The sequence below is a fragment of the Mus caroli genome, unplaced genomic scaffold (assembly GCF_978045245.1).
Source record: "Mus caroli unplaced genomic scaffold, Mus_caroli_1 scaffold_16, whole genome shotgun sequence".
In the NCBI taxonomy this organism is placed as follows: domain Eukaryota; kingdom Metazoa; phylum Chordata; class Mammalia; order Rodentia; family Muridae; genus Mus; species Mus caroli.
Genome location: NW_028227271.1, coordinates 22,424,620 through 22,451,318, shown reverse-complemented (window position 1 = coordinate 22,451,318; position 26,699 = coordinate 22,424,620). Strand labels below are relative to the sequence as shown.

General features: G+C 49.7%; 1 protein-coding gene across 4 annotated transcripts; it reads right to left on the bottom strand.

Annotated features, from left to right (window-relative positions):
• Positions 1–803: 803 nt before the first annotated feature.
• Rangap1 (Ran GTPase activating protein 1) lies at positions 804–25,987 on the bottom strand. 4 transcript variants are annotated; one of them, XM_021183050.3, is made up of 16 exons: positions 25,781–25,987; positions 20,770–20,916; positions 17,669–17,796; positions 16,199–16,258; positions 14,364–14,543; positions 12,190–12,324; positions 9,166–9,324; positions 8,352–8,465; positions 7,972–8,071; positions 7,799–7,883; positions 6,698–6,890; positions 5,829–5,948; positions 3,025–3,127; positions 2,201–2,289; positions 1,993–2,114; positions 804–1,778 (listed from the first exon to the last, which is right to left on the bottom strand). In XM_021183050.3, exons 2-16 carry the CDS (start codon positions 20,879–20,881, stop codon positions 1,709–1,711), a joined length of 1,770 nt encoding a protein of 589 aa, XP_021038709.1. In that variant the 5' UTR covers positions 20,882–20,916; positions 25,781–25,987; the 3' UTR covers positions 804–1,708. The 4 variants fall into 4 exon arrangements, with proteins under 4 accessions (XP_021038709.1, XP_085687492.1, XP_021038707.1 ...); XM_085831366.1 differs by lacking the exon at positions 25,781–25,987 and adding an exon at positions 25,286–25,305; XM_021183048.3 differs by lacking the exon at positions 25,781–25,987 and adding an exon at positions 22,071–22,246.
• Between the last annotated feature and the right edge of the window lie 712 nt (positions 25,988–26,699).

Below are 26,699 nucleotides of genomic sequence, written 5' to 3'. Positions count from 1 at the left end.
GGATAGCTTTTCCAGAGGACCTGGGTTCAAACCCCAGTATCTACATGGTGGCTCATAACTCTAATCCCAAGATCTGATACCCTCACATAAGCACACATGTAGCCAAGATGATAATGCACAGGACAAAATTTATTGCCCTTGCAGTTCAGTTCCCAGGACCCACATGGCTACTCACAATAGCCTATAGCTCTAGCTTCAGGGGCTTCAACTCTCTGGAACTGGAGATATGGATGGTTAATGAGTAAACTACCATGTGAGTGTTGGGAACTCAACTGTGAATATTTCAGAGCAGCAAGTGTGCTCAACCATTATAAATATAAAATTACATGGGAGGAGAATCAGCCTCATGTCACCTACTGGAAGGGAAGCAGGCCTCTCACCCCATCTTCTCTGTCACATGCCATCCTGCTGGCTTCCCATCTCAACCTCAAGAGTCTTCAGTCTTGGTTTCCCTCCCCACTGCCCACTGTCCACACATGGTGACACTACTGTGAAGTCTCCAGGCTAGACTGGGAGTTCAAGTGCAGGTTTATAGAACTTAGCTTAACTAGCTTAGCACTGCAGCTCACAGGGAGATGCTTGCCCCACACCATCCAGAGCAGAGGAAGTACTGAGGGCCCAGGTGGAGACATCGGCTGCCCCTCTGACTGAGGCAGGACCCCGCCCTAAGGCCTCCATTCCTATGACACACATGGTCCTTCCACATGGCTCATGAGATGTGAGCTCAGGTTCCCCTGCTCAGTCGCTCTGTCCTAACCTGCCTGGGTCATCCCCACTTTTGATGAAAGAAGCTTCCGGGCCTCTGCAGCTACACAGATCACGTTTATTTGTGAAGCTCCCAGGCACAGCCCAGACACACAACACAACGGGAAGTGGGAGGTGGCCAAGCAGCCACTTGGGAAGTCACAGAGCATCTCTTACCTGGCTCCATCCCCATTACACACTCCTGTCTTAGAAAACCCCCAGAGAGTAGGCCCAACATGTGGTTCAGGCATTAGGGGACCTGCCCTTCCCTCCCCAGGATGAAGAACAGGGCTGGGCCAGCCAAGGTGCTTTTTCCACTGGGTCCAAGAGCCAGGGTACCCAGACAGCTCCCACTCTCCTGGCTGCTCCTCCAAGTCACATGGTTAAGGCCAGAGGGTTTTTTTGTTTTTTGAGACAGGGTTCCTCTGTATAGCCCTGGCTGTCCTGGAACTCACTCTGTAGACCAGGCTGGCCTCGAACTCAGAAATCCGCCTGCCTCTGCCTCCCAAGTGCTGGGATTAAAGGCGTGTGCCACCATGCCCGGCTGAGTTTCACTTTCTAATGATAGCCCATCTCTGACAGCCTGTTATTTAGGCACGGTGGACACAGCACAGACAGAATTCCCCAGGCTTTGGTGGGACAGGAAGGCAGGGCAGACAGGACAGCCAACGGGGCCTATGGCTAAGTTGGCCTATGTTTAATAACAAAGCAGCTTTCTACCCTTCCCCTAGGCATCAATTCCCCACAGTGGACCTGGGTTAGTCCAGCAGGGAGATGAAGATCTGCAATCCAGACAGGAAGTACATACCCACACACACACACACCAAACCAACATGTCACAGGAGACAAGACCCTCCCCTGCCTCTGGTCAAAATATTCAATGGAGATGCTGGCTGAGCTCAGTCCATCCAAGACCCCCAGTCACTAGGGTAGGGCGAGGGACAAGAAGCAGCTGCCTTTAAATCTAGATGTTGTATAGCGTCTGCAGCAGATTGTGGCGGGCAAAGGAGCAGGTTTCCAGTGCACCATTGGGCCTGTGGAGAAGACAGCTCAGTGAGTGGCACGGACACCTTAGGATCCCGAGAGCTCTGTTGTCAGAAAGGTCCACGTCCTGGTGGGGGTGAGTTGTCCTCAGTTGGGAAGTGAGGACTTCTGGCCTTTGCATGGGGCTGGCCTGGGACTCTTGGGACTGACCCCACCCACGAGCCTTAGCTCAGGCAGATGGGAACACAAGGCCTCACTACTTACTTTGTCACAAATGCCAAGAGCAGGGGTGCAAGGGCCTTGGGGAAATAGTCCTGTTTCACCACGTGGTTCAACACCATCAGGGGGCCATGCAGGCTGGGTATGGCCTTGATCTTGTCTTCACTCTGCAAATAAAGGGGGGAAGCGCCAAGGTCGCCTGGGAGCCCTGCTTCCTCCCTCAGTGACGCACAGAGCGGGCGAGAAGCCTCACCTTGAGCAGGCCCATGTGGATGAGCAGCCTGGTAAGGAAGGTGTTGGAATTGAAAGAGGAGGAGCTGAAGGCCTTCTTCATGAGGGCATCTATGGGGCAGAGACAGAGCGTGGTGGTAAGCAGGCAGGAGAGGTTTAGATATACGGGTGTCTGGAACCCCTGACTCTGGCCCTCTCAAGAGGTAGAAACTGAAGGGGGCGCAGGTACAGCTGACTGGGGTCAGAATATGGGAACCAAGGGAAGACTCAGTTTACCCGCTGGAACACCTTCCCCACCCGGCCTCTTATAAAATGGTGTGACAGTACCACTCTGTACTGCCTGCACATGGGGCCAAGGTGGTGGAAACCACAAGGGGAGGTTTTGGATATTAGTGGAGAAAAGAACATAAGCCTCTATGTGTAAATGTCCCCAGAGAACAGCCTAGGAAGAGGCGTATGTCTCTGCTCCTTTTCTCTCACCAGGACCTAGTCCTTCCCCAGGCCAAACCTGACATACCCGGAGGCTCTAACGGATGTGATGGGTAGAAGGTGACAAGAGTTGGATTGGAAACAGAATGACACAGATGTCACAAAGATTCCAGAAAATGGTATGCTTTTGTGACCACATGTGTAGAGTCTCCCACAGGCGCACAAAGGCCTCCCTGACAGGAGAACTCACTGGATCTTAAAGATTTTGACTATCTGGCTTTTTAAGATAGGCGGTGACCTGCCCTGACCCTACCTGGCCTAAGTTCTAACTATATACAACCTTAGGCTTTGGGAGGTTTCCCAGTGCAGAACTCAGGAGAGCATCTAGGTCCACCGGCCCCGCCCCTCTCCCCTTACCAATGGCATCCAGCACTGCGGTCTTTACTGAGGCTTCGTCCCTGAACACAGATGCCACCTTCAGGAAGGCTGAAACAACCTTCTCTGGGTCGGAGGTATCAGTCTGAGGACAACAAAACGGCTGGTTAGACACCAGAGCCCTGCCCGAAGCTCTGACTTCATACATTTGGCTGCAGAAGGCCCTGGCAATCTAGGGGAGTGGGGTGGCGGGCAGCAGGGATAGGCAAGCTAGGTTCCGCAGATGATGCCCTAGAGCCTGGAGAAAACCTAGCCGCGCAGGTATGAGCAGTGAGTGAGTTAAATACCATATCCCTGGTGCTGGGGATTTCTGTATACTATGTGAAGGTGTGTCTGTCTCCTGCCTCACCTGCCTAAGGCCTTCTCTGAAAGAGCTGATGGCACACAGCCAGAGAAATGAACCCTGGGAAAGAACCAGGCTCGGAGAGGACTGACATGGTTAGGGTTAATTAACTTACACAATCTAGTTAGGAAACAGCATAAGCTAAGGCCAGGACTATACAGAGAAACCCTGTCTTGAAAAACCAAAGGGAAAAAATAGATTAGAATGTCAGAGGGCACTTGGACTCTGTATAATTTTGTTTCCATTATCAGCATGCAGATATATTTCCAGTAATGGTTGCAATTGTGTGTGTGTATTTTAAGAAAGATCAGGGGCTGGTGAGATGGCTCAGTGGGTAAGAGCACCCGACTGCTCTTCCGAAGGTCCGGAGTTCAAATCCCAGCAACCACACGGTGGCTCACAACCACCCGTAACGAGATCTGACTCCCTCTTCTGGAGTGTCTGAAGACAGCTACAGTGTACTTACATATAATCAATAAGTAAAATAAAATAAAAAGAATCAAGAAAGTCTTTAAAAAAAAAAAAGAAAGATCAGTTTAAAGCAGACTTAGATAAGAGATGAGGAGGCTGGAGAGATGGCTCAGCATTAAAGAGCACTGTCTGCTCTTCCAGAGGTCCTGAGTTCAATTCCCAGCAACCACATGGAGGCTCACAACCATCTGTAATGGGATCTGATGCCCTCTTCTGGTGTGCATGGAAACAAAGCACACAAAATCTTAAAAGAAAAAAGGGCTAAAGAAATTCATGTTAAGTTACAAACAACAAAATAAAAATTAGACAGTCCTTTAAACCAAAATAAATCTTCGGAGGAATCCAATCTAAAGCCCCTCAGGCCACTTTGAAGGAGAAATCAGAATGGCTGACCAGAGACGCTTCACACTGAATGAATACAGATTCTGTTGGATGGCAGCATGTTAGGGCAATATCATACAATAACTGATGTTTCATTTTCTAAAAGCACGTACATGTGTTAATACATTATACAATTGATACCTATTCAAAATCTCAAAGGTCTGCCTGGAGTTCTGAAAAGGCTGACTGTAATTACATTTATTGCAAAAGATGGCTCAACGAGAGATGCCTTTTCAGAGTGAAGCTGATGCTTCGCATGACAGTGAGACAGCAGTACCCCCACGTCATACTAATTAGCTTCAAACGTGACAAAGCTAGCCACCAGGCACAAACTGCCCTCGCCTCGACTGCAGAGGGCATGCTGTAGGCAGAAGGACCAACGCAGCAGCCAGGGTAGGACAATACTTCCTATCTCCTGCTTCACAGAAAGGCCTGTCAGACATTCTGGGCCGGTAGGCTGCGCCCTAGCTAAGAGGTTGCAGAGGACCAGCACAGACTGAGCTGATTAGGGTGAGAAAGAGCCTGAGCTCTGATACATCTCTGTGTCTTTCCTGGGAATGGGTGGGCCAAGACAGTCTGACCATATGCAGGGAGTGGCCATCATCTGTCGCTAAAACTACAAATCAGCCCGAGGGAAGGGCTGGCTGCCATCTTAAAATCTGACACTACACACCAAGCCTAAGACCTAAGGTTACAAGTTGTCCTCTAATCTCCACAGACATACAAAAAAAAAAAAAAAAGTTTTTTTTTGTTTGGTTGTTTGTTTGGTTTATTTATTTATTTATTTTTATTTATTTATTACATGTAAGTACACTGTAGCTGTCTTCAGACACTCCAGAAGAGGGCGCCAGATCTCGTTACGGATGGTTGTGAGCCACCATGTGGTTGCTGGGATTAGAACTCTGGACCTTCGGAAGAGCAGTCGGGTGCTCTTACCCGCTCAGCCATCTCACCAGCCCCCTGGTTTACTTTTTTGTGTGTTGTTTTTTTTAAATAAATTTACTGACCAGCATCTCAATCTATTTATAGCTGACCTGGAAATCTTTTCTTTTTTTTTTTTTTTAAGATTTATTTATTTATATGTAAGTACACTGTAGCTGTCTTCAGACACTCCAGAAGAGGGCGCCAGATCTCGTTACAGATGGTTGTGAGCCACCATGTGGTTGCTGGGATTTGAACTCTGGACCTTCGGAAGAGCAGTCGGGTGCTCTTACCCACTGAGCCATCTCACCAGCCCCTGTTTTTTGTTTTTAAACAACTAAGGACACATGTGATCTCCTTTTCAGGTTGCCAGGGTAACAGAAACCATGCTTCAGTACAATGTTAAAGACTGCTCCTCTCTGAATGACATCATGTGAGGCTGGATGGCACCTGAGCTACACAGATAACCGGGAAAGGGGGTTTGCTCTAGAAGCAGGGAGGCAGCAGAAGCTCACAGCACACACATTGTGAGCACGCACAAGTGAATCTGGCAAAACCTCAAGTTCTCCAACTTGAGCTTTTGCTAGGACGTGGCAGGGACCCTTTTGACATTACAGCTCACTGACCAACCTAATTTTTAAAAAAGCGGTGGGAGGCTGGGAGCTCTTACCTGCTGGACTATCAGCACTGAGACCTTGGGACCCAGACGCAGCAGCTTCTCTGGGGAGGGGAATGACAGGAAGGTGGAGAGGTCTGTGGGAGTCGGGGAGGACAGCACGGGAGCTGGCTCCTGAGAAACAGGTGACACAGGGGCTCTGTAGATTCCAAACCCCAGACTCCTCAACCTGGCTGTGCCCGTTCCCGTGCCAATAACATCCTTACTCCAGCCAGCTCTAGAGCCTAGGTCCAGAACTAGCTCTCAGTCACAGGTCCCCAAGTGTATGGGTTCTATGGGGGCTCACCCCAGGTGTTCTGAGGTTTGGGTAACAGGCAGGATAGCTTTAGCACTCAGAGTGGAGCTTTGCCATGCAAACAAGACAGGTGCCTGGGTCAGCGCTTGCCAGGGAAACCTAACCCTGAGAGGCACTTTGTCAGTCAGCTGCTCCACAAGAGCAGAACCAGAGACACACATGAACAAAGTGGCACTGGGCTCAACCAACTAACCCAAGTCAGTCAGCCCCAGCCACAGTTCTGGACTGCCTCAGAAGCCACCGGGATAACCCACAGCAGGGAAGAGAAAGACTAACTATGTAGCCCAGGGTCGTCCCAAAACTTTTTGACAGACAATCCTCCTATATCACTCTTCTAAGGCTGGGGTGACAGGCACGAATCATGTTCAGCTCTGCGTAATTTTTGGTGTTATAATTTATTTTTACACGTAATAAACATAAGCATATAAAGACACTTACATTCTGACAAAACACTCAAAAAAGTCCCTCCTGGAATGACGCTCTGAAAACCAGCTGGCCTTTGCATTACTGGACGTAAACAGATGCTAGCTATGCCCCAGGCCTCTTTCCCAGCAAACAACAAACTCACCCCACTGTTAGGGTCCAGGATCTTCCTCGGGGGTGTAGTCGGTTCCTCCCCTGACCCTCGCTGCGGAGGCTCTTCCTCTTCCTCCTGCTCCTCCTCCTCCTCATCATCTTCTTCTTCTTCATCCTCTTCATCTTCATCCTCCTCCTCATCCTCTTCTCCTTCTTCCTCATCTTCATCCTCTCCCTCATCATCACTGCAGAGAGAAGCCAGCTAAAGCCCAGCAGCCCACGTTGACTCAGAGGTCTGAGGTCTGAACTCTGGTTAGACCAAGCAGCACTGCACACAGGATGGCAAGCAGAGCCACCAGAGTCTTCACTAAGGATGGCACCTATGCTACAGACACAGACTCAGAAATGGTCACTGTCCCAAAGAGCCGCAAGTCCCCCAGGGAAGCAAGTAAAGGAGCCTGGGGTGACACCATCTGGATCTCATGTGACCACAGAAGGCTCTGAGTGTGGGAGAACCATGTCCTCTCCCCCTGAAGCTCTCTCTGCCTTACACTGAGTCCCCAGGCCCAGCCCTGAGAACACACACAAAGTGCCAACACGAGAATAAAGCCTCCCTAGGAATGACTGAGGTGGGGCAGATGACGCTGCAAAACTAACTTTCCAGTGCTGCCCCTGAGAACTGAGTCCATCCCCTGCAGTGCCTGCTCCTCCCACACGTTCCTCTACTTGCTGCTTCTGCCAAAGACCTGCTGGGAGGGAAGAGCAGCAGCCCTTCAGGGCCTCCCCACAGACAGGTCTTTAAGATGGTCCTTTACTGAACACACAAAAGGTCTCCTCCATCCCTTTCTCCAACACCCAGCGCAAGGTGCCAGCTACTAGGCTGGCAGGTAGCAGGAGACAAACCAAAGAGAAATAAATGAAGAACAGGCCTATGCCACGCAGTGGTGGTGCACGCCTTTAATCCCAGCACTTGGGAGGCAGAGGCGGGCGGATTTCTGAGTTCGAGGCCAGCCTGGTCTACAAAGTGAGTTCCAGGACAGCCAGGGCTCCACAGAGAAACCCTGTCTCGAAAAAACCAAAAAACAAAACACACACAAATAGAAGAGCAGGCCTGACCTTTGGTCTCTGGAGTCACCTTCCCAGAGTTGCCTACCTGAGGGATGCCAGCACCTTGGCCATATTGAAGCTGTCCAGCACCTCCTGAAGTTGCTCACAGCCCTCTTCTCCGAGGGCATTGCCTGATCCAGGAAGGAAAGGAGGGTGAGGGAGGACAGTGCGGGCCCAGGCCCAGAGCTGAGCTGAGCTGAGGCTCACCCCACAGCCTACCATTGAGGTCCAGCTTCTCCAGCTCAGCCTTGTCAGCCACAGCCTCGGCAACAACCAGGGCAGCATCTCTCTTGATTTCGCAGAACGACAGGTTCAGCTCCTAAAAGCAAGTGGAACAGTAGAAAGGCATATCAAACCTGAGCCAGGAGACCAGCCCTGCTCTCGTTAACTTCTCCTTGAGCAGTGAAAACAGGCTTGGTCTCTCACCTTTGGCATTGGGGGTTGAAGAAAAACAATACCATGAACCCAGTGCAAAGTACTTGACGTGTTCATACCAAAGAGAGAAGGCTGAGACCTGGCCCACCCTCCTTCACACCAGACCCCTTATGAACTCATACTCCCCCCACCCCCACCCCCCAGACAAGGGGAAAAGCTAGCACCTTTAGCTTGGGCAGGCCCCCACGGACAGCATCTGCGATGGCAAGGGCACCCTTAGAGCGCACCAGGCAGTCTCCAAAATTGATCACTTCCACTTGTCGCAGAGTCTTCAGAGTCTGAGGCGGGAGTGAGGGTCTAGGTGATGCGATCATTCTTACACACAATGGCCTGGCCTCAGCATCGCCACACTTCTCATCACTGCCCACTGGCTTCTGAAGCCCTGGCTAACCCGCAACCTCCCCGCTCCCAAGGTAGAGGTCTCCCCAAAGCATGACTCAAATCTAATCGCATCCCATCACATCAGGGCTCGGAACCCTCCATGCCTTCCTATTACTTACAGGTAGTTTCAGACTGGGCAATACTACAAGGTCTCAAATTCCTTTTCCCTTCATTTTTCCAATACCCCTGAAGCCCAGTCATTTCAAATAAGAACCAACTTAGGAAGGCTCCTTGCTAGTCTGTAGACTTCTCCCATTCCACTGCTCACAGTGCTTGAACCACCCATCCCCATCATTTGTCAGAATCAACCAGTCTTCTATCCTTAGTCAAAACAAGCAAGCTCAAGTCTGAGGTCCAATGCCTCCTCCCCCTGGTGCTAACACCTGCGTTTGTGACATTTATAACTTACTCTTCACAACCCCTTCCCACCCAGAGGACACTCAACGTTAGGTTGCAGGGACCTTGTAGCATGAAATCCTATTCTGTGCAAATGAGAGAGGCTTTGGGTATTCATCATGAAAGGATGGAAAGGTAGGGCAGAGTCATGCTTGCCAATGAGCCCCCAGAGGCCCATACAGCCTGAAACATCCGCCTCACCTCAGCCATGGCCACTCCACCCTTCTCAGTGAAGGTGTTGTCATTTAGGTTGATGACTCGCAACAGGGGGTTGATGGCAAATGCCTGGGCCAGGGCTGTGACACCAGGATGGTTAATTCCGTTCTGTGGCATATGCACCTCTTCCAGAGTCCCGATGATCTGTGGGCAAAAGAGAGTTGAGAAGTGTGGCCTGGCGCTCCACCGACACACAGTGGGAGATGCTGCCAGTGTCCAGGCACAGATCTCCAAGCAAGCTTGTGAACACGGCTACATCAGACCCAGGGAGAAGACAAGGGGTCAGAGATGCCGAAGACTGGCCAGGTTCACATTCAGAATGAAGGCTTCTTATTGGTTTCCTTGGTGTGGTGGCGGAGGCTTCGTCAGGCGGTCGGGGCTCTTCTCTGGATGGGCAGGGCCACTCATCCTTCCCAGCTACAGTCTCACTTGGAGGGCAGACACGTCCTTTCTAGGACTCTGGCACCTTATCCTCTCTGCTTTGGAGTACCACCACTTCCCCATTTGTTGACATTTTAATTTGTCTCACAGACTAGAGCCTTGAATGTGCTTATGTTGGGCTACACTTCCACCAGCATTTTCTTTCTTTCTTTTTTTTTTTTTTTCGAGACAGGGTTTCTCTGTGGAGCCCTGGCTGTCCTGGAACTCACTCTGTAGACCAGGCTGACCTCGAACTCAGAAATCTGCCTGCCTCTGCCTCCCAAATGCTGGGATTAAAGGCGTGTGCCACCACACCCAACTGTTTTTTGTTTTTTGGTTTTTTTTTAAATGAAGGTACAGAGCCACAGTCCTTTTCTGAGTTCTGTTAAATGTATTCAGTCCCCTTTGTTCTTCGTTCCAGCACAAGCTGCATCAGGAGCAAACACCTGTCTTCGTCAGAGCTGCAGGAGAAGCACCGAAGGAAATGGAAAACCGGGACACCCTGGCTCAGGGTGCAGCCAACATGTCTGTCCCTGACCAGCAAGCAGCAGAAATGGGAGAGATTCAAGTGTGTGTGTGGGAGGGGGGAAGAGGGTTTTATTCTATTTTTGTTTACAACTCCAAGTCAAAGTCGGTATTTGAGGAAGTCGAAGGCAACAGCTGAAGAACCTGCCAGCCGCATCATCTCCCGGTCAGGGCAGAGAATGAAAACCCTGCTCACGTGTGTCTTGCTCTGTTACTTTTCTTCACTAAGACAACAGCCAGGAAATGGTTCAGGGTAGGACTTTCCACTTTAAATAACAATGACCCCAACACACTCACACACCACACAGACATGTCCACCCTTCTAGTCTAGACTAGCTCCTCACTAAGACTCTACCGTGAGGCTGAAGAAGACTAGCCCAGGTCTCACTCCCAGCGCCTACACCCCAGCCTCACTGTGCACACGCAGGTGAAACATACAAACTCAAAAGAAACACAGACGAAGAAATGGCTTAGCCACTGTGGCTCAGTGGCTAAGAGCACACACTGCTCTTGTAGAAACGCTGACAGTTCCTAACATCCATGTTGGGCAGCTCCCAACTGCTGTGAAGTACAGTGCCAGGGTGAGCGAAGGCCTCTGCCTCTGTAGGCACCTGCACGCACATGCACGCCCTCAAACCGTCTTCCCTTGTAGTTCTAGGTCCTATCAATCTGACCAAAACTAGCCTGTACTTGGGAAGACTTTTGGGGTCCTCCTAGGTGCACAAGGGCTGCACCTTGTTACCTTCCAATTCTCAAGAAAAGGTCCCATGTTTAGGCACGGTAGAGTACCTCACACAAAGACACCCTCAGCACTTACTAAAATGTACGGAGCCTGGGTTTAAGACCCAGCACCCACAAAGTCCAAACTGTAGGCTCAGTCAGCAAGCACTTGCCTTGCAAATATGAGGACCTGAGTTCAACCTGTAGGATCCACATGAAGACGTCAGGGCAGTGGGGAGCACCTGCAATGCTAGTGCCAGAGGCAAGAGCGCTGGCTGCTGTCCCGAAAGGTCCTGAGTTCAATTCCTAGCAACCACACAGTGGCTCACAACCAGCTGTAACGGGATCTGATGCATTCTTCTGGTGTGTCTGAAGACAGCTGCAGTGTACTCAGATAAATCATTAATAAATAAATAAATAATATTTTTTAAACAAAGAAAAGAAAAGCCTGACAGTAGTGGCTCACGCCTTTAATCCCAGCACTTGGGAGGCAGAGGCAGGCGGATTTCTGAGTTCGAGGCCAGCCTGGTCTACAGAGTAAGTTCCAGGACAGCCAGGGCTACACAGAGAAACCCCGTCTCGAAAAACCAAAAACCACAAAACAACAAAAAAAGAGAAATTGCCAATTGCCCATGGCAAGGATCCCTAAACCTGAGTACAAATGACACTGTTCAGCTACCTTAGAAATAACAGCCTTCCATCTATATTGGCCATCACAGACTCAGGGCAGAACCCGTTCTCACAGCTGGAGCACCACCCAGGTGTAATGTGTCCTAGAACACGGAGGCAGGAGAGAAGGGGATGGGGGCAGAGTTGGCAAAGATGCTGCAGGGGCCAGCGAGATGGTACAGTGGTGAAGATCCTTGCTTTGCAAGTCTGACAACCAGGCATTCAGTCTCTGGAACTCACAAAGAGGAGAGAGAGAACCAACCCGCCAAGTTGTCTCTGACCTCTACATGTCTACTATGGTATGGCACCCACATACACCTATAATAAACAGAGTTTTGACAAATAGCCAGACAGTGGTGGAGCACACCTTTAAACCTAGCACCTGGGAAGCAAAGACAGGCCTTAAGTTCAAGGCCAGCCTGGTCTATAGAAGGAGTTCCAGGACAGCCATGGCTACATAAGAAAACCATACAGAAAGAAGCTAGGTATGGTGACACCTTTAGTCCCAGCACTCAGGAGGAGATAGAGGCAAGTATCTGAGTTTGAAGCTAGCCTGGTGTAGAGTTCCAGGCCAGCCAGGACTAGAGACACACCCCATCTCAACTAACAAACTCTGGCTGTCAACTTGTTATGACCCCTTCTGTCTGGCACAGCAGGGTAAAAGAAAGGACTCACCCCAAAAGCTTCTGCCAGTGCAGTGGCTCCGTCATTCTCCAGGCGATTTCTGCCAGCCACAAACACCTTCAGGGCCAGGGGCTTGCCTTGGGCACTGGACTTTCGGTGACACTCAGTCAGAGCGGCTGCCAGAATCTGTAGGGAAAGGCACAGCTGTGTGCATGCATATCTTGGCCAGGTCCTGATCTACCTGCCCCTCGACTGTTCCCCAGTGAACCACACCTCCTCCAGGGGTAGATGGGGGATACTGCTAAAGCGCAATGGACACACAACTTCACAATGTCCATAGAACTTTCATACTTTGTGGTGTTTTCCTACTTGTTGGGGTTAGCTGCAGAGGTCTGGCAATGTAGAGGCAGACAGACCAGCTGGATTTTAACCTAACTGTGGTATGGATTCCCAGTTATCTCAGAGTTCTGCTAGGTTAAAACTGTCATGATTTGAACCTTCCAGATGAAAGAATTAGACTGTGAGAGGCCAGATCCTTGAGGGTGGTGCTGAACTCACTCTCTAACTCAGTCATCCAAGTGCCTCCTGTCTTGCTATGTTGTCCAGGATGGTGATCTTCCTGCCTCAACCTCCAGAATAATTAACAACCAACATGGGCCACAGCAACCAGCAGACTGTGAATCAGAATGGAGTCTCGACCGTCTCCCCTGTACTCTGAGGGAGTTCTTGTCAGATCATGGACCTCTTGCACCATCTGATATCTAACAGTACTTCTTCTGCCTAAGTCACCTTTATTTATGAAGAGCCCCAAGTACAAAATGGATGATGTAAGCCATTTCAATATGCCAAACAGAAGAGGTTAACTACTTTCTGGTTAAGGATGTAGCTCGGCTGGTACAGTGCTTACAGGCACAAAGCCCTGGGTTTGATCTCTAACAACAGGGAAAGAGGGCATCATGCAGCATGCCTGCCATCCCAGTACTTAGGAGGAAGAGACAGAAAGACTCAAGTTCAGCTAGATGCTGAGTCTGAGATAAGGCTGTGATACAAGATACTGTCTCAAAAACAAAACACAGGACCAAGAGAGATGGCTCAGAGGTTAAGAGCACTGACTGCTCTTCCAGAGGTGCTGAGTTCAATTCCCAGCAACCACACGGTGGCTCACAACCATCTGTAATGGGATCGGATCCCTCTTCTGGTGTGTCAACAGCTATAGTGTGCTCATATAAATAAAATAAATAAATCTTTTAAAAAACAAAACATAGCCAGGCGGTAGTGGCACAAGCCTTTAATCCCAGCTTGAGGGAGGCAGAGGCAAATAGCTTTCTGTCTACAGCCTGGTCTACACGGAGAAACCCTACCTTGAAAAACCAGAACCAAAACACAAATATATAAGCAGCTTCCTTTAAGTGATAGGTGTTAGACAGGGAAGGACTGGAACCTGCCACCACTCTCCCTTCACAACACAGGACAACCTCTACAGAGATGGTCACTTGTTCCTTAGCCTGGGACAATTCAAGGTCCATTCTAGGTTTTCTGATCTGACTGGAGCCTGTGAGGTTTTGCTCAGTGGTAAAGCCCTAGGTTCTGGGTTCAATCCTCACTGTCATAGTAAGAGGCCGAAAAAAAGGAACGGAACCCTGGTGAAGGCTCAAACTCTCTACTGGCCCCACCCCCACACTGCTGTTTACTCGGACAGGAAAATGGAGGTGGTACCAGCAATGCACAGAAAGCCATCTTCATAAATACGCCCCACCCCCCTAGCTGTGTCCCAGCTCTGGGCCTAATGGAACCTCAAAAAGAGGGAAAGAGGCGGGCAGTCTCCATCACTGCATGGCTGGTAGTCACAGGGTGGGTGAACTTAAGGCACAGCCCTGCCCAGACATAAGCCAATTGTGACTGGGGCTGTGCCTGCTGTTCTGAGTAACACGAGGTTTGGTACAGGGATATTTCAACCCTGAATTCTGCACAGCAAGCAGGTCAGAGCAAGTGATGCAGCAGCGCTGCCTCTGTGTTGCCAAGGCAACTCAAGAACTTGGAATGGTTGCTTAGCAACCTAACCTTCTGGACTGCTTTCCTCACTGGCTGCAGGCTGCTGTCTTGGGGCTTTGCTCCTCTCTTCTGAAGTGACAGACAATAGCCCTTGCCCCCAAAGGTGGTCTGAAGGGCCAGAACACACACCCCAGTGTGGCTGCAGGAAGGGAGCGCCCAGGGCTGCCACCCACCTTGCCACCCCCGATGCCCATGCCACAGTTGTTAAGCTTGAGTTCCTGTAGGGTGAAGCAGGCTGGGCTCTTGAGGAGGGCCTCGAAGCCTCGTACTCCATCGGGTCCAAATGCGTTGTCACTGAGGTCCAGTTCCACCAGCTGTGCTCCTGCAGTGATGAGTCCCTCCCCTAGTGAGATCTGGACAGAGAGAGACTCACTCAGACTCGTAGGCATGTACCAGGTGCCACTTCTTTGCCAGCCCCAAGCCCTGTCCACAGGTGATACCCACGTCAGTGGGAATGTAGCACAGTAACTGCCTTTAAAATTATATATTATCTGAGTGCAGGCACATGTGTGCTTATATGCAAGGAGTTCTGAGAGCTGGTTCTCTCCCTTCACCAGGGCATTTACTGCCTGAATTGAACTGAGGTGTGCACAGTTCACACTCAAACGCAAGCCCCTTTACCCACTGAGCCACCTTGCTGGCCCGGATGCTGGCTACAGCAGATTTTCCTTACTATGTTCCTACACTGAATGGCAGTGAGGGGAGCCTGCGAGTAGGAAAATCTGGGAAGGCTGCCTGTAGGAGGTGCCACTGAGCTCACTGAAGATGAGATTTCACACAGCAAGAGAAACCAGAGCAGAGTTACAGAAAGATGACAGCCTCCTAAGCTGGGCCCCCTGGATTCGCAGGAAGGCCTCATCAACACCTCAAGCTTCAGGGCTGAGTGAGCAGGGTGATGTTAGAAACAGGGAGTGGTACAGAAGACAACCCCAGCTGGGCCAGGAAAAATGACCAGAGGTGGCTCTGCCAGAGAAGGGATGGGGGAAAGGGGCAGACATAAGAGTGGGCAAATAGCCCACAATGGCAAGACTTCAAGAGGGGACACCTTGCCTTTGCCCATACTACCCAAAGTTATCCCATTATCCTATCACTCAACAAAGACAATGGCTGCATTGCCATCTTAAGGTCTGGCCCCAGCTGTGCCCTGAGTCTACTTCTCCTTGGCCCAGTACTGTCACATGCCCCAAGGCTCGCTTGCTTTCTCTCCCTTACATGCCTAGAGATGCATTCTCATGACTGGGAATGTGGAGATAACACATCTCCAATGTCGGAACTGAATGATTGTGAGAGACCACGAGAAAGCTGCTGTGCTTTCTGTTCCGCCCTGGCTAGTTTACTCAGCCTGCGTTCTAAATCCTGCTTACCCTTCCAGGATGAACACTAAGTCCATCGCTCAGGAGCCTGCCCCACACAGTGGACCAGAATCCCTTGCCATGGCTCTTAAGGAGGCAGGATGGTAAGAAGGCTTTTCTGAAACCCCACTGTGCTCTACGGAAGGTCTGAGGGTGAGACGGGACAGTCACCACCACTGATCCCTTTGTCTTGAGGCCCTGTGCTAGACAGAGAGACCTAGAGCAGCCCACTGACGGTCTGTGCTAAGACCCGCCTGCTTCTCCCTCCTCTCCCTCTCTACAGCTCAAATGCTGGGAACCTGGTCCCGACAATCTGGAACTGCAGCCACTTGAGTATCACAGAAAGCAAAGAAAGGAACTCGGTAACAAAGAAAGGTGGAACAGTCACAGGATACTACTGTACAGAGATGGGATCCTAAGGAAACTGGCCCCTGGGGCACCAGGACTTTGGGAATGCCTGCTCTGAGCAGCATCTCCTCCATCAAGACTTGGCCCTGTGGGCTCCTTCACATCCTCACCTGCTCCCATCACCTGCTGGGACACAGGGCAGGAGCTGGGCTAGTCTTGTTTTCACCTGTGAGGCTGGACTGATTCTCCAGAGGAAGCAGATGTGAGGGGGTGTCTGTGTCTGCAGGAGAGCACAACTTGGTCCTTACCAGAGCTGGTGGGATCTCAGACCGAAGCCTTCCGGTGAACATGTCACTCCAGTGGCATCGCTGTGCAGGAAGAAGTCAAATAAATGTTAGCTGCAGAACCCAGGAGCAGCCTCAGGTGAAGTCTCACACCAGCAATGCCTCCTTGCGAGCTTGGGCACCCAAGAGAAACTAGATTTCCTAGTTTCGGTTTTCTCAGCAGTTAGATCAATTTTGGCCATAGCCAGAGGGACCCAGAAGCAAAGAGTATTCTCTCTGATCTGTCCACCCTTTGATGGACTGTGAAGATTCGGGTGACAAAATACCACAGAAGTAAACAGAGGCGTTACCATGGAGAAGCACCTTTTCCAGCTCTCCCCATTTCCATTGCTTGCCCCTTTGTTGTTCTCCACACAAGAGTGTCATGGAGCCCAAGCTAGCCTCAAGCTATCTAAGTGACGTCCACCTTGAACCCCTAATCCTTTCCCAACCTCCCAAATCTGGGAGTTCAGATTTGCACCACCGTGCCCACCAACTAACTTGCTTTTTAGCAAATGGAGAAGCGACGTAGAGCCGTTAGGTGGCACTAGTGTCAAGCTGACGCCCAGACTGTTTGGTTTTATTTTCTTGTGTATTATGTCTGGTGACTTTCTTTGAAAGGCTAGTTAGTTTCGGGGCTGGGGAGACAGCTCAGCACTCAGGAGCCCTGGCTGCTCTTCAAGGACCCTGGTTCAAGCCGGGCGTGGTGGCGCACGCCTTTAATCCCAGCACTCGGGAGGCAGAGGCAGGCGGATTTCTGAGTTCGAGGCCAGCCTGGTCTACAAAGTGAGTTCCAGGACAGCCAGGGCTACACAGAGAAACCCTGTCTCGAAAAACCAAAAAAAAAAAAAAAAAAAAAAAAAAAAAAAGGACCCTGGTTCAGTTCTCCGCACACAACTTCCTAGAGCTTCAGCTCCAGGAGACCCTATGCCCTCTTCTGTCCTCTGCCAGGGACCAGGTGCATGTGTCCTGCACAGACACACGCAAGCAAAACACCCACACACATTTTTTTTCCTAAAATACACAAAAAGTTCATTAAAAATTATCAGATAAGTGCCACAAAGGCAGGAGTCATTAGAACTTGGTTGCAGACGCCACCTCCCCAGCTCTGGTTACAACAGGAGAGCTTGGTAAAGTGGTCTACCGGAAGCATGTGCTGGCTCATGTTCATGCTCCTTGGGAAACCAGGACAGCACTGTGACCAGAAGACTCTCTTGAGTTTGCCTTTCATGGGCGCCACCTCCAATTAAGACCCCTGTACTCCGAATGCTACCTGAAGATTGCCTTAATTCAGAAAAAAGGGTAAAGCTCAAGGGTGTTCTCAAGTAGTCAAAGGGAGAGGACTATGTGGTATCAGCCACCAGGACACGCCGTGGCAAGTTCGAGATCTAAGTGGCAGTTGTGGCAATGTGAGGGAATCTTATCTAGTGCAAGCCTCCTCTGCTGTGCCCTCACCTTCAGCTCGGCCTTCTTCTCTAAGGCCTTGGCGATGACTCTGGCTGCTTCCACGCCCACCGTGTTGCCCTCCAACCGTAGAGCTTCGAGGCCATCAAACTCTTCAATCTCCTTAATCACATCTTTAGCTATGTAAACAGAAGACACCTCAGGCTTAGGCAGCCACGAACCCAGCAGGACGACTCAAGCAGCATTTACTCTCTTACTCCAAGGGCTTTGGAGAAAGGAGAACTGGACAGGCTCACAGCTTCCGAAGGAGCAGAGCTGTGCACACTACTCCTCTATGTTCAAGCAAGCACAGGCCTATTCACTGGGGTGCTAATCAGTTAACACTAGTGACATTATGAATCAGGGCTTTCGTTAAGGATGGAGTACAGTCAGGCTTGGAAGTTTTCTATACAGTCAAGAATGACCTTGAAATTCTGATTTTTCTTGCTGTCATATGGCTCAGCTCTCCTCTCTAGGGGTCCTGAGAGGACTACGGCTAGGACTGATCTCTTGGCCTTTTGCAAATCTTGCTCCAAAAGGTAGCCACCTCTAATGTCAGGAGACTGGATTCCCCAGAGGCTGTGCAAGGAAACATATGCCTTAAAGGAAAGCAGGGCAGGACCAGGCCTTTAATCCCAGTACACCAGAGGCATCATTGAGAGGATCTCTGTGACTTCAAGGCCAGCCTGGTCTACACAGCGAGTTCCAGGACAACCAGAATTACAAAGAGAGACCAGACCCTGTCTTACCAAATAAATTCTTGGGTCCTTTGTTCAAATCTCTCAAAGATGCTCACATTCTGCCTCCCAAATACCTTGTTTCCCTTTAACATTAAAAGTTCCTGAGGGGGGGCTGGTGAGATGGCTCAGTGGGTAAGAGCACCCGACTGCTCTTCCGAAGGTCCGGAGTTCAAATTCCAGCAACCACATGGTGGCTCATAACCATCCGTAACGAGATCTGACTCCCTCTTCTGGTGTGTTTGAAGACAGCTACAGTGTACTTACATATAATAAATAAATAAATCTTGAAAAAAAAAAAAAAAAAAAAGTTCCTGAGGGCTAGTGAGATGGCTCAGTGGGTACCCAACTGCTCTTCCAAAGGTCCGGAGTTCAAATCCCAGCAACCACATGGTGGCTCACAACCATCCGTAATGAGATCTGACGCCCTCTTCTGGTGTGTCTGAAGACAGCTACAGTGTACTTACATATAATAAATAAATAAATCTTAAAAAAAAAAAAAGTTCCTGAAAGCCGGGCATGGTAGGGCACGCCTTTAATCCCAGCACTCCGGAGGTAGAGGCAGGTGGATTTCTGAGTTCAAGGCCAGCCTGGTCTACAAAATGAGTTCCAGGACAGCCAGGGCTATACAGAGAAACCCTGTCTCGAAAAACAACAAACAAACAAACAAAAAGTTCCTGAAAGGCTAGGGTAAGCTAGGCATTCCTAGTGATCTAATACAATGCTAATTACACGGAAAAATTAGCCACTGCAATTTCAAAGCCAATCTCAGGGCCTGTGTCTGCTTTCTGCAGTGCTGGGTTTGTACAACACAAGCATTAAATCTCCAGCACTGATGACTGTGCCCTTAGGGAGTTGATCATGTTCTCAGTCAGTCTTCAAATCTGCAAAATGGAAATAAAGCCTCGGAAAAGAAACAAACAGCATACATTTATTTATTTACACACAAATGTGGAGGTCAGAGAACAACTTGCAGGGGTCAGTTCTTTCCTACCACATGGTCTATCGACTGAACTCAGATCATCAGGCTAACCTGCCTTTAGCAATCTGTATTTATTAAATTAAGCTCGGTGTCTTCAGAAGCACGGGAATAGGGAATTGAGCTGGACCTTGCAGTGTGTGAAATCTGTGACCTTGAATGAGTCTCACTTATAGAACAGCAGTGTTTCTACCCACTTCCCACAGAGACGATAATACAAACCCAGCACTTGAGGGTTGTAGAGGCAGGAGGATTAAGAGTTCAAGGCCATTCTCTGCCACATAGCCAGTTTGAGGCCAGCCTGGTCAACAGAGTAAATCCCAAAGAGCCAAGGCTGCACAAGGAAACCCTGCCTGGAAAACAAAACCCCAACCAAATCAAAACAACAACAGAACAAAACCCAGGTATAGTGGGGTGTGCCTTAATCTTAGCAATCAAGAGGCATGAAGATCTTTATGAGTTTTACTACATAGACAGCCTCGTCTACATAGCCAGACCGTTTCAAAATAAAACAACACGAGTAAGGAACCAACCAGACCAAACAGAGCCGGTGAAGTTGAGGGGCTGAGTGTCCAGTGAGAAATCTGTCCATTTCAAAGTACCGCAGAGCTGTTAGGGACAGACATCTGCACCATCCTAAGGCTCAAAGGTTCCCTTTGGGAGGGGAGTAATTTACAGGTGCATGAGATAATCTAGCAAGTCCAAACCAGTTTCTCTGGTTGGGCCAAAACCCCAACAGGCCTCGAAAGGTCTGAAGGCAGACACCTTTATTTCTAGGAAGTGGCAAGGAATTCAGCGTTCTCTGTGCTGGCTAAGCCTTGACCACGAACGGGAAGACATGAACCTGATTCCATCTCCCAAGGATGCCTGGTTGCAGGAACGGAAACTCCCACGAGGGCACTGTTGTTTTACTGCAGTTCCCTCAGGGCCTCTGCCACAAGGAAGACAGATGCCCTGGGATGGGAAGGGGTGGGAAGAGCCCAGCCATGAAGCCAGGGGCTGAGCTACAAGGACAGGTTAAGGCTAGTCTGAGGCACACATTAATGAAACCCTGTCAGAAGAAAAAGAATCCCCTTCCCCAGTAGTCAGAGACTAGGACACTGGGTTTGGTTTTTGAGTTTTTCCAGACTGGGTTTCTCTGTGTTCCCCTGACTGTCCTGGAACTCACTCTGTAGACCAGGCTGACCTCGAACTCAGAAATCCACCTGCCTCTGTCTCCTCAGTGCTGGGATTAAAGGCGTGCGCCACCACTGCCTGGCTAGGGCACTGTTAAAATGGACTGCCAGGACAAATGATAACGATGAGGTAGCTCAGAAAGCCTGAGGGCTAGCAAGCCTGCGCGCGCAAGCAGACACACACACACCACCCCCACACCCCCAACCAGCCCAGGAACTTACCATCTTCTGCAGTATTTAGTTTGAGACCCTTGCCCTTAAAACTCAGCTGTCCTCCAGCTACCTGAGTTTTAGCCAGGGTCTCTGCCAGTTTGGCAATGTCTTCAGAGGCCATGACTGCAACGGTGGGCTCCCCTGCAGGTCTGTAAACTGAAGAAGAAACTGCATTTAAAAAAGATTCTTGGGCAGGGCATGGTGGTGCACGCCTTTAATCCCAGCACTCAGGAGGCAGAAGCAGGCGGATTTCTGAGTTCGAGGCCAGCCTGGTCTACAAAGTGAGTTCCAGACAGCCAGGGCTATACAGAGAAACCCTGTCTCGAAAAAAAACCAAAAAACCAGAACCAAAAACCAAAAACCAAAAAAAAAAAAAAAGATTCTTGGGAGAGAAGGGAAGGGAGACTGAAGAGAACCTACATTTGATTGCCATCACCCACAAATGCCTGTTATGTTCAGCTCCAGACACTGCCGACCTATCAGCACACACACACCAGTGCTCACACACACCAGTGCTCACACATGCATCAAGCACACAGTTACGGGGCTAGGAAGAAGGCTCAATGGTTGAGAGGCTGCTCTTGATGAGAGCTAGAGTTTGATTCCCAGCATCCTTATGTTGGCTAGGGCCTCCGTGGGCACTGTAGACAAATGGTGCAGACATATATGCAAGGCAACATACTCAACACATTTAAAAAAATAGTGGTTCAGCTGGAGATATGGCTCAGTAGTTAAGAGCACTGGCGTTCAATTCCCAGCAACCACATGGCACTCACAACTATGTGTAATTCCTGTTCCAGGGTATCCAACATGTAGGCAAAATACTATGTACACAAAATTTTAAAAATTATTTTAAAATAGTGTTTTATGACTTTCATCCCAGCACATGGGAGGCAGAAGCAGGTTGATTTCTGTGAGTTCAAGTCCAGCCTAGTCTGCAAAGTGAAACCCTGTCTCAAAAACAAACAAACAAACAAAAAACAAAGGGGAAAAAAACCCAACTTTGTAAAAAGGATTCTTTTTGAAAGTTAAGGCCCTGGTTTTGATATCCCAAGGATAACCTCAAAGTGTGTGTGGAGTGTCCCCTTGAGTTCTCTAGTCAGGGCTGTGGATTCACCCCCTTCCTGCCATGGAGAACCCAAGAGCTAACCCACCAAGAGAAAGAAATGAATATGTCATTAGAAAACTAACAATCTGGAAAGGTGGCAGAGAGCTCAAGTCCTGCAAGCCCCTCTCCAAACTGCCCCAGCAGGGACACCCAGTGCAGGGCAGTCAAGCCCCAAGCAGCGGCTGCCCTGAGAGTCACACACCTGCCGGATCATCTTGGCAGCACTCTGTCTGAGGGTCCCACTCCTCAAACAGGCCACAGATGGCTATGGGATCCAGGTCATCCATCCCAAGGAATAGCCCACTGCCCATGCTGACATGACTAGGGGAGGCACACAAGGCTAAGGCCACTGCATGTCTGGTTTCAACCCTGGCCAGAGACTGCACTTGCCACAGTGGCCCCTCAGAGGTTCCTAGGAGACCAGAAGTACCTACATCACAAGAGCCGCCATCACAATAGATCAGTGTGTGAAAACATCCCAGCTTCTCCAATGTTTCATGGCACACTTCTAACAGCGACCACATCAAGCAAGCAACTAACGACTGCAGGGCACTGCACGCGCCTCCAATTCAGTTTGGACACTCGGATCCCAGGAGCTGAGAGCCCAGTCTACAACGCTACCCCACATGTGATGATCCATGAACCCCAGTGTGTATACCTGTGCTTCTGATCTACTGGTTAGGAACTAGGGTTGCCATGACTCTCCCCATGGGGTCAATTAATTTGCTAGAACTCACAGAACTCAGGGAAAACAGGTATTTTTTTTTTAAAGTAAAGTTATTTACTGGTTTATTGTAAAGGACGGGTGCATGTGTGGGTATGTACTGGGGACAGTACCCCAGACTTCTCACATTTAACTATACCTTTAATCCCCAACAAATAACTTCATTCATGCATTCATTCATTCATATACAGGCTCTCAATGTGTATCTCTGGCTGGCTTGAATTCAGTCAGTAGATCAAAATGGCCTCAAAGTCAGAAAGGCATCAGCTTCTGCCGTCCCAGTGCTGGGCTTAAAGGTGTGTACCGCCGGGCGTGGTGGCGCACGCCTTTAATCCCAGCACTCGGGAGGCAGAGGCAGGCGGATTTCTGAGTTCGAGGCCAGCCTGGTCTACAAAGTGAGCTCTAGGACAGCCAGAGCTATAAAGAGAAACCCTGTCTCGAAAAAAAAAAAAAAAAAAAAGGTGTGTACCATCATGCCAGCAAACGGTATTTAAAGATTACAAATGAACAGCCAGATAAACAAAGAATGCACCAAGGAAAGTCTGGGAAAAGAGCCCAGAGCATCCACGCACTCTAAAAGCCCAGCATCCTCCAAGACTCTCCTGTGTACAGATAGCTGGGAGCCTTCTGAGCCCTGTCCTTTCAGAGGTTTATAGACTTTGTTACATAAGCATGATTGGTTAAATCACAGGTGTTGATGATAAATCTGAGAATACCACTCTAATTCTGTTAAGGTTTTTCTAATGACTTCCTCCACCTACCCTAGTACTAACCAAGGGACTCTGAGCCAGCAGCCAGCATTAGAATAGGTATTTTCTATGCCAGGAAGTAGGACTATAACCAAATATATATTTCATAATGTCACCACCAGAGACAAAGTTGCCCACAGCTGGGAGCTTAACAAATTAGCAGAATGGGAAAGTAGGGCTGGCATACAGCTAAGTGAAGGGTCCTATCAGGCATAGGGGGCTGTAGGTTCAAGCCCCAGCACTACCAGAGAGAGGAGAGAATGGATAACATTACCAAAAGAATGTGGCAGGTACGCAGGATGTGATGGTTTGAATCAGAACAGTACCATGGGCTCATATACTTGAATTCTCTCTCTGCCTTTAGATTGAGTTATAGCTCTCAGCCACTGCTCCAGTGTCATGCATGCCACCAATGCCCCTCCAATGTCCTGAGCCTCAAGACCGACTGCCCATATGAGACTTTCTCTGGGCTTGGCCAGCTGTCCATCATCTTTACTTATTTTACCCCCAAACACCCTGATTTATTAATCAATGAGCATAAATTACAACTCAGGATTAAAGCACTCAGCAAAACACTGTATTGAGCACCATGTACCAGATACTGTTTGAAATACCAGGAGAACTACAGTAAATATCACACACCCCTTGAAGCTTAGTCTAAAATCAAAATATTTTGCATGTTACTGAAAAAGTACACGGAACTGAGGGAGGGGCAATTCAGTGGTAGAACTCTTGCCCAGTATTTGTGAAGGGCTAGTTTCAATCTCTAGCACCACAAAAAATAAAATAATAAAAAAAGGCCAGGTGCTGTGGCACACCTATGATCTAGTATTTGGGAAGGGAGTCACAAGGATCAGGAATTCAAGGCCATTCTCAACTACTAGAGGAGCTAAGGTCAGCCTAGACCATAGGAGACCCTGTCTGAAAAAAACAAACAAAAAAACCCAAAACACACAAACCACCAGGAAAGGGGCAAAGAAGAAGGTGGTTTTTGCCAGTTTTCTTTTGGGGGCAGAGGGTAGGGTTTACAATAGAATGCCTAAAGGTGTTATATGTAAAGAAACTAAAGATATCACCGACCGAGCCAAGCAAAAATCACGGGAAGAGCATTCCTACAAAGGGAACAGAATATGCAAAGGCTCATGGGAGACAGGAGGGGCTATGGTCAGAGCAGAGGAAAAAAGATAACAAGAGAGTCCAGTCACAAAGGACATTCTAATTACTGTATCAGCATGAGTGACCAGGAGGGTCCCTGGAAGGTTTCTACAACTAAGCTTAGTACACCAAGCTGTTTTTGACAGGAACAGGGTCCCAGTATAAGGCCTGATATTTGAGGGCTCAAAGAATGACAACACTGAGAGGTATTCTCCTCAGACCAAATAAGCTAGTTCAAGCCAAATTAAAGTATAAAGGCAGGTTTATTGGGGACAGCGCTCTAGTGGGTTCACTGGTCCCAAGGAAGGAAAGTCGCCTTGCAAACAGGGAGACAGAGGGGTGGGGGAAGAGAAGGAAAAACGAGCTCACCTATGCAGAGAGTGAGAGAAATGCAGACAGAGGAATGGAAGGGTAAGTGAGAAGACCAAAATGTCTGGATTATATAGTGAAGAGCTTCAGAGGAGAGAGGCAGCCCAGCCCCGGGACTGGAAACTTCAAGTAGTGACTGAGGGATTCTGGGAGAACCTGGAGGCCATGTCCGCTTTGGTAGGTTAAATAGGCACCTTAGCCAGCTGTCACGGGCCAGAAATCCAACAAACACGAAGATGAGTAAAGATCTATCTGGAATTCAGCCACCTCTTACAGTTCCACGACGGGACAATGAGATTAAAAACGTGGTGGTGGTAGGTAGGGCTCCAGGGGGAAGGGAGGCACAACCTCAGTCCGTGGGTCCGGGACACACAGACACACACACAAGCCCTCCCCCATTCACTTTAAAGAATGACTAACCAAAGCAAAACAGGGATGGTACTGAGCTATCCAAGGTCAGCAGACGGCCTGCGAGGGAGCAGACACAAACGGTCAATACACAAACGCCCTCTCCTCCTGGGCGGCCGCGTGGGGGACGTCCTCAGGTGCACAGCCATCCATCGACCCAGCCAAGCGTCAGCAGTGACTCATGCCAGGCTTCCCGCGCGGACGTGGGCCGACTGGGTAGGCAGCGATGGACTGCGTAGCCCCACCCGGCACTCCATCCGGCTTCCCACCGCCTCCAGGTGAGATAGATGGCAACGGGAGGCGCCACCGCCGAGAGGCAGCTGTGGCTAATGTCCACTCTAGGCCTCAGTTTCCCCAAACGTACAAGGGGCAGCGCCGCCCAGGGTCCCATCCCCCAAAGCCGGGCGCAGCGTGATCAAAAGGGTAGAAGCGAGGCGATCGCTTCGCCCCACCCAGACCCTGGTGGCCCAGGCAAGTGACAGGAAGAGCGTGAGGGCCCCGACTCACCACAAATTAGCGGCACCGCCGCGTGGGGGGACGAAACGCGCGCGTCGGTCACTGCTTGAGAGTCCGCGTGAGGGCCAGGCCCAATGACCAGTCTGCTTGTCTCTCCTTGTTGCCCCGGCTCCTCGTTTGGCTCGTGCACACCACCTGCTCCACGATCCCCAGCGATTATGGCGGCGGAGGAGGATTTTTGAAAGCCGGCAGTTTCTTTCCTTCGATTTGATTTGTTCAAGCCGGAGCGGGGATTTGCCAGGCCGGCTTGCGGAGCCTAATGGGAAAGGAAGTCCAGTCCTCCGGCGCTGGCATGACCGGACGCGCGCGATAAACTACAAGTCCCATGATGCAGAGCGCTCGGACTTCGCAACCCTCCTCTCCGCCCGCCCTCTCGGCTTCTGGCTCTTTCTCTACAGGACTCTGTGGGATGGTACTTGACCGGAGCGCCCGCAGACTACAAATCCCGACAGACCATGCAGCGAAGTAGCCGCACCCTTCCGTAGAGGTTAGCGCTCTCATTCATGCAACTTTATTGACAAAGGCGATACGGTGAAAGGCAAATTCCTGGATCATTTCAGCATTGATAGGGATCTACTTGCAAAAAGAAATGACTTTAAAAACAAATTCTAATTCCCCTGAAATTGAAAGGAAACTCCAAAGATAATTTTTAAAAATGGAGAAAGTCATTTTGTAATAGAGACAAGCTCCAGGCATCACCTTAACCAACTGGTTCATATTAACATCAATATGAACACAGCATGGCGCACTGATGACACAGCATGGCTGTCCATTCTTCAAATGGATAAAATTAATCAAATCAGAGAGAAAGAGACGGAGAAACAGAGAGACGGGGAGGGTGGGGAGAAAGAGAGAGAGAAAGGAGAGAAACAAAAGCCAAAACCATCTTCGAGAATAACTGGTCTGTATT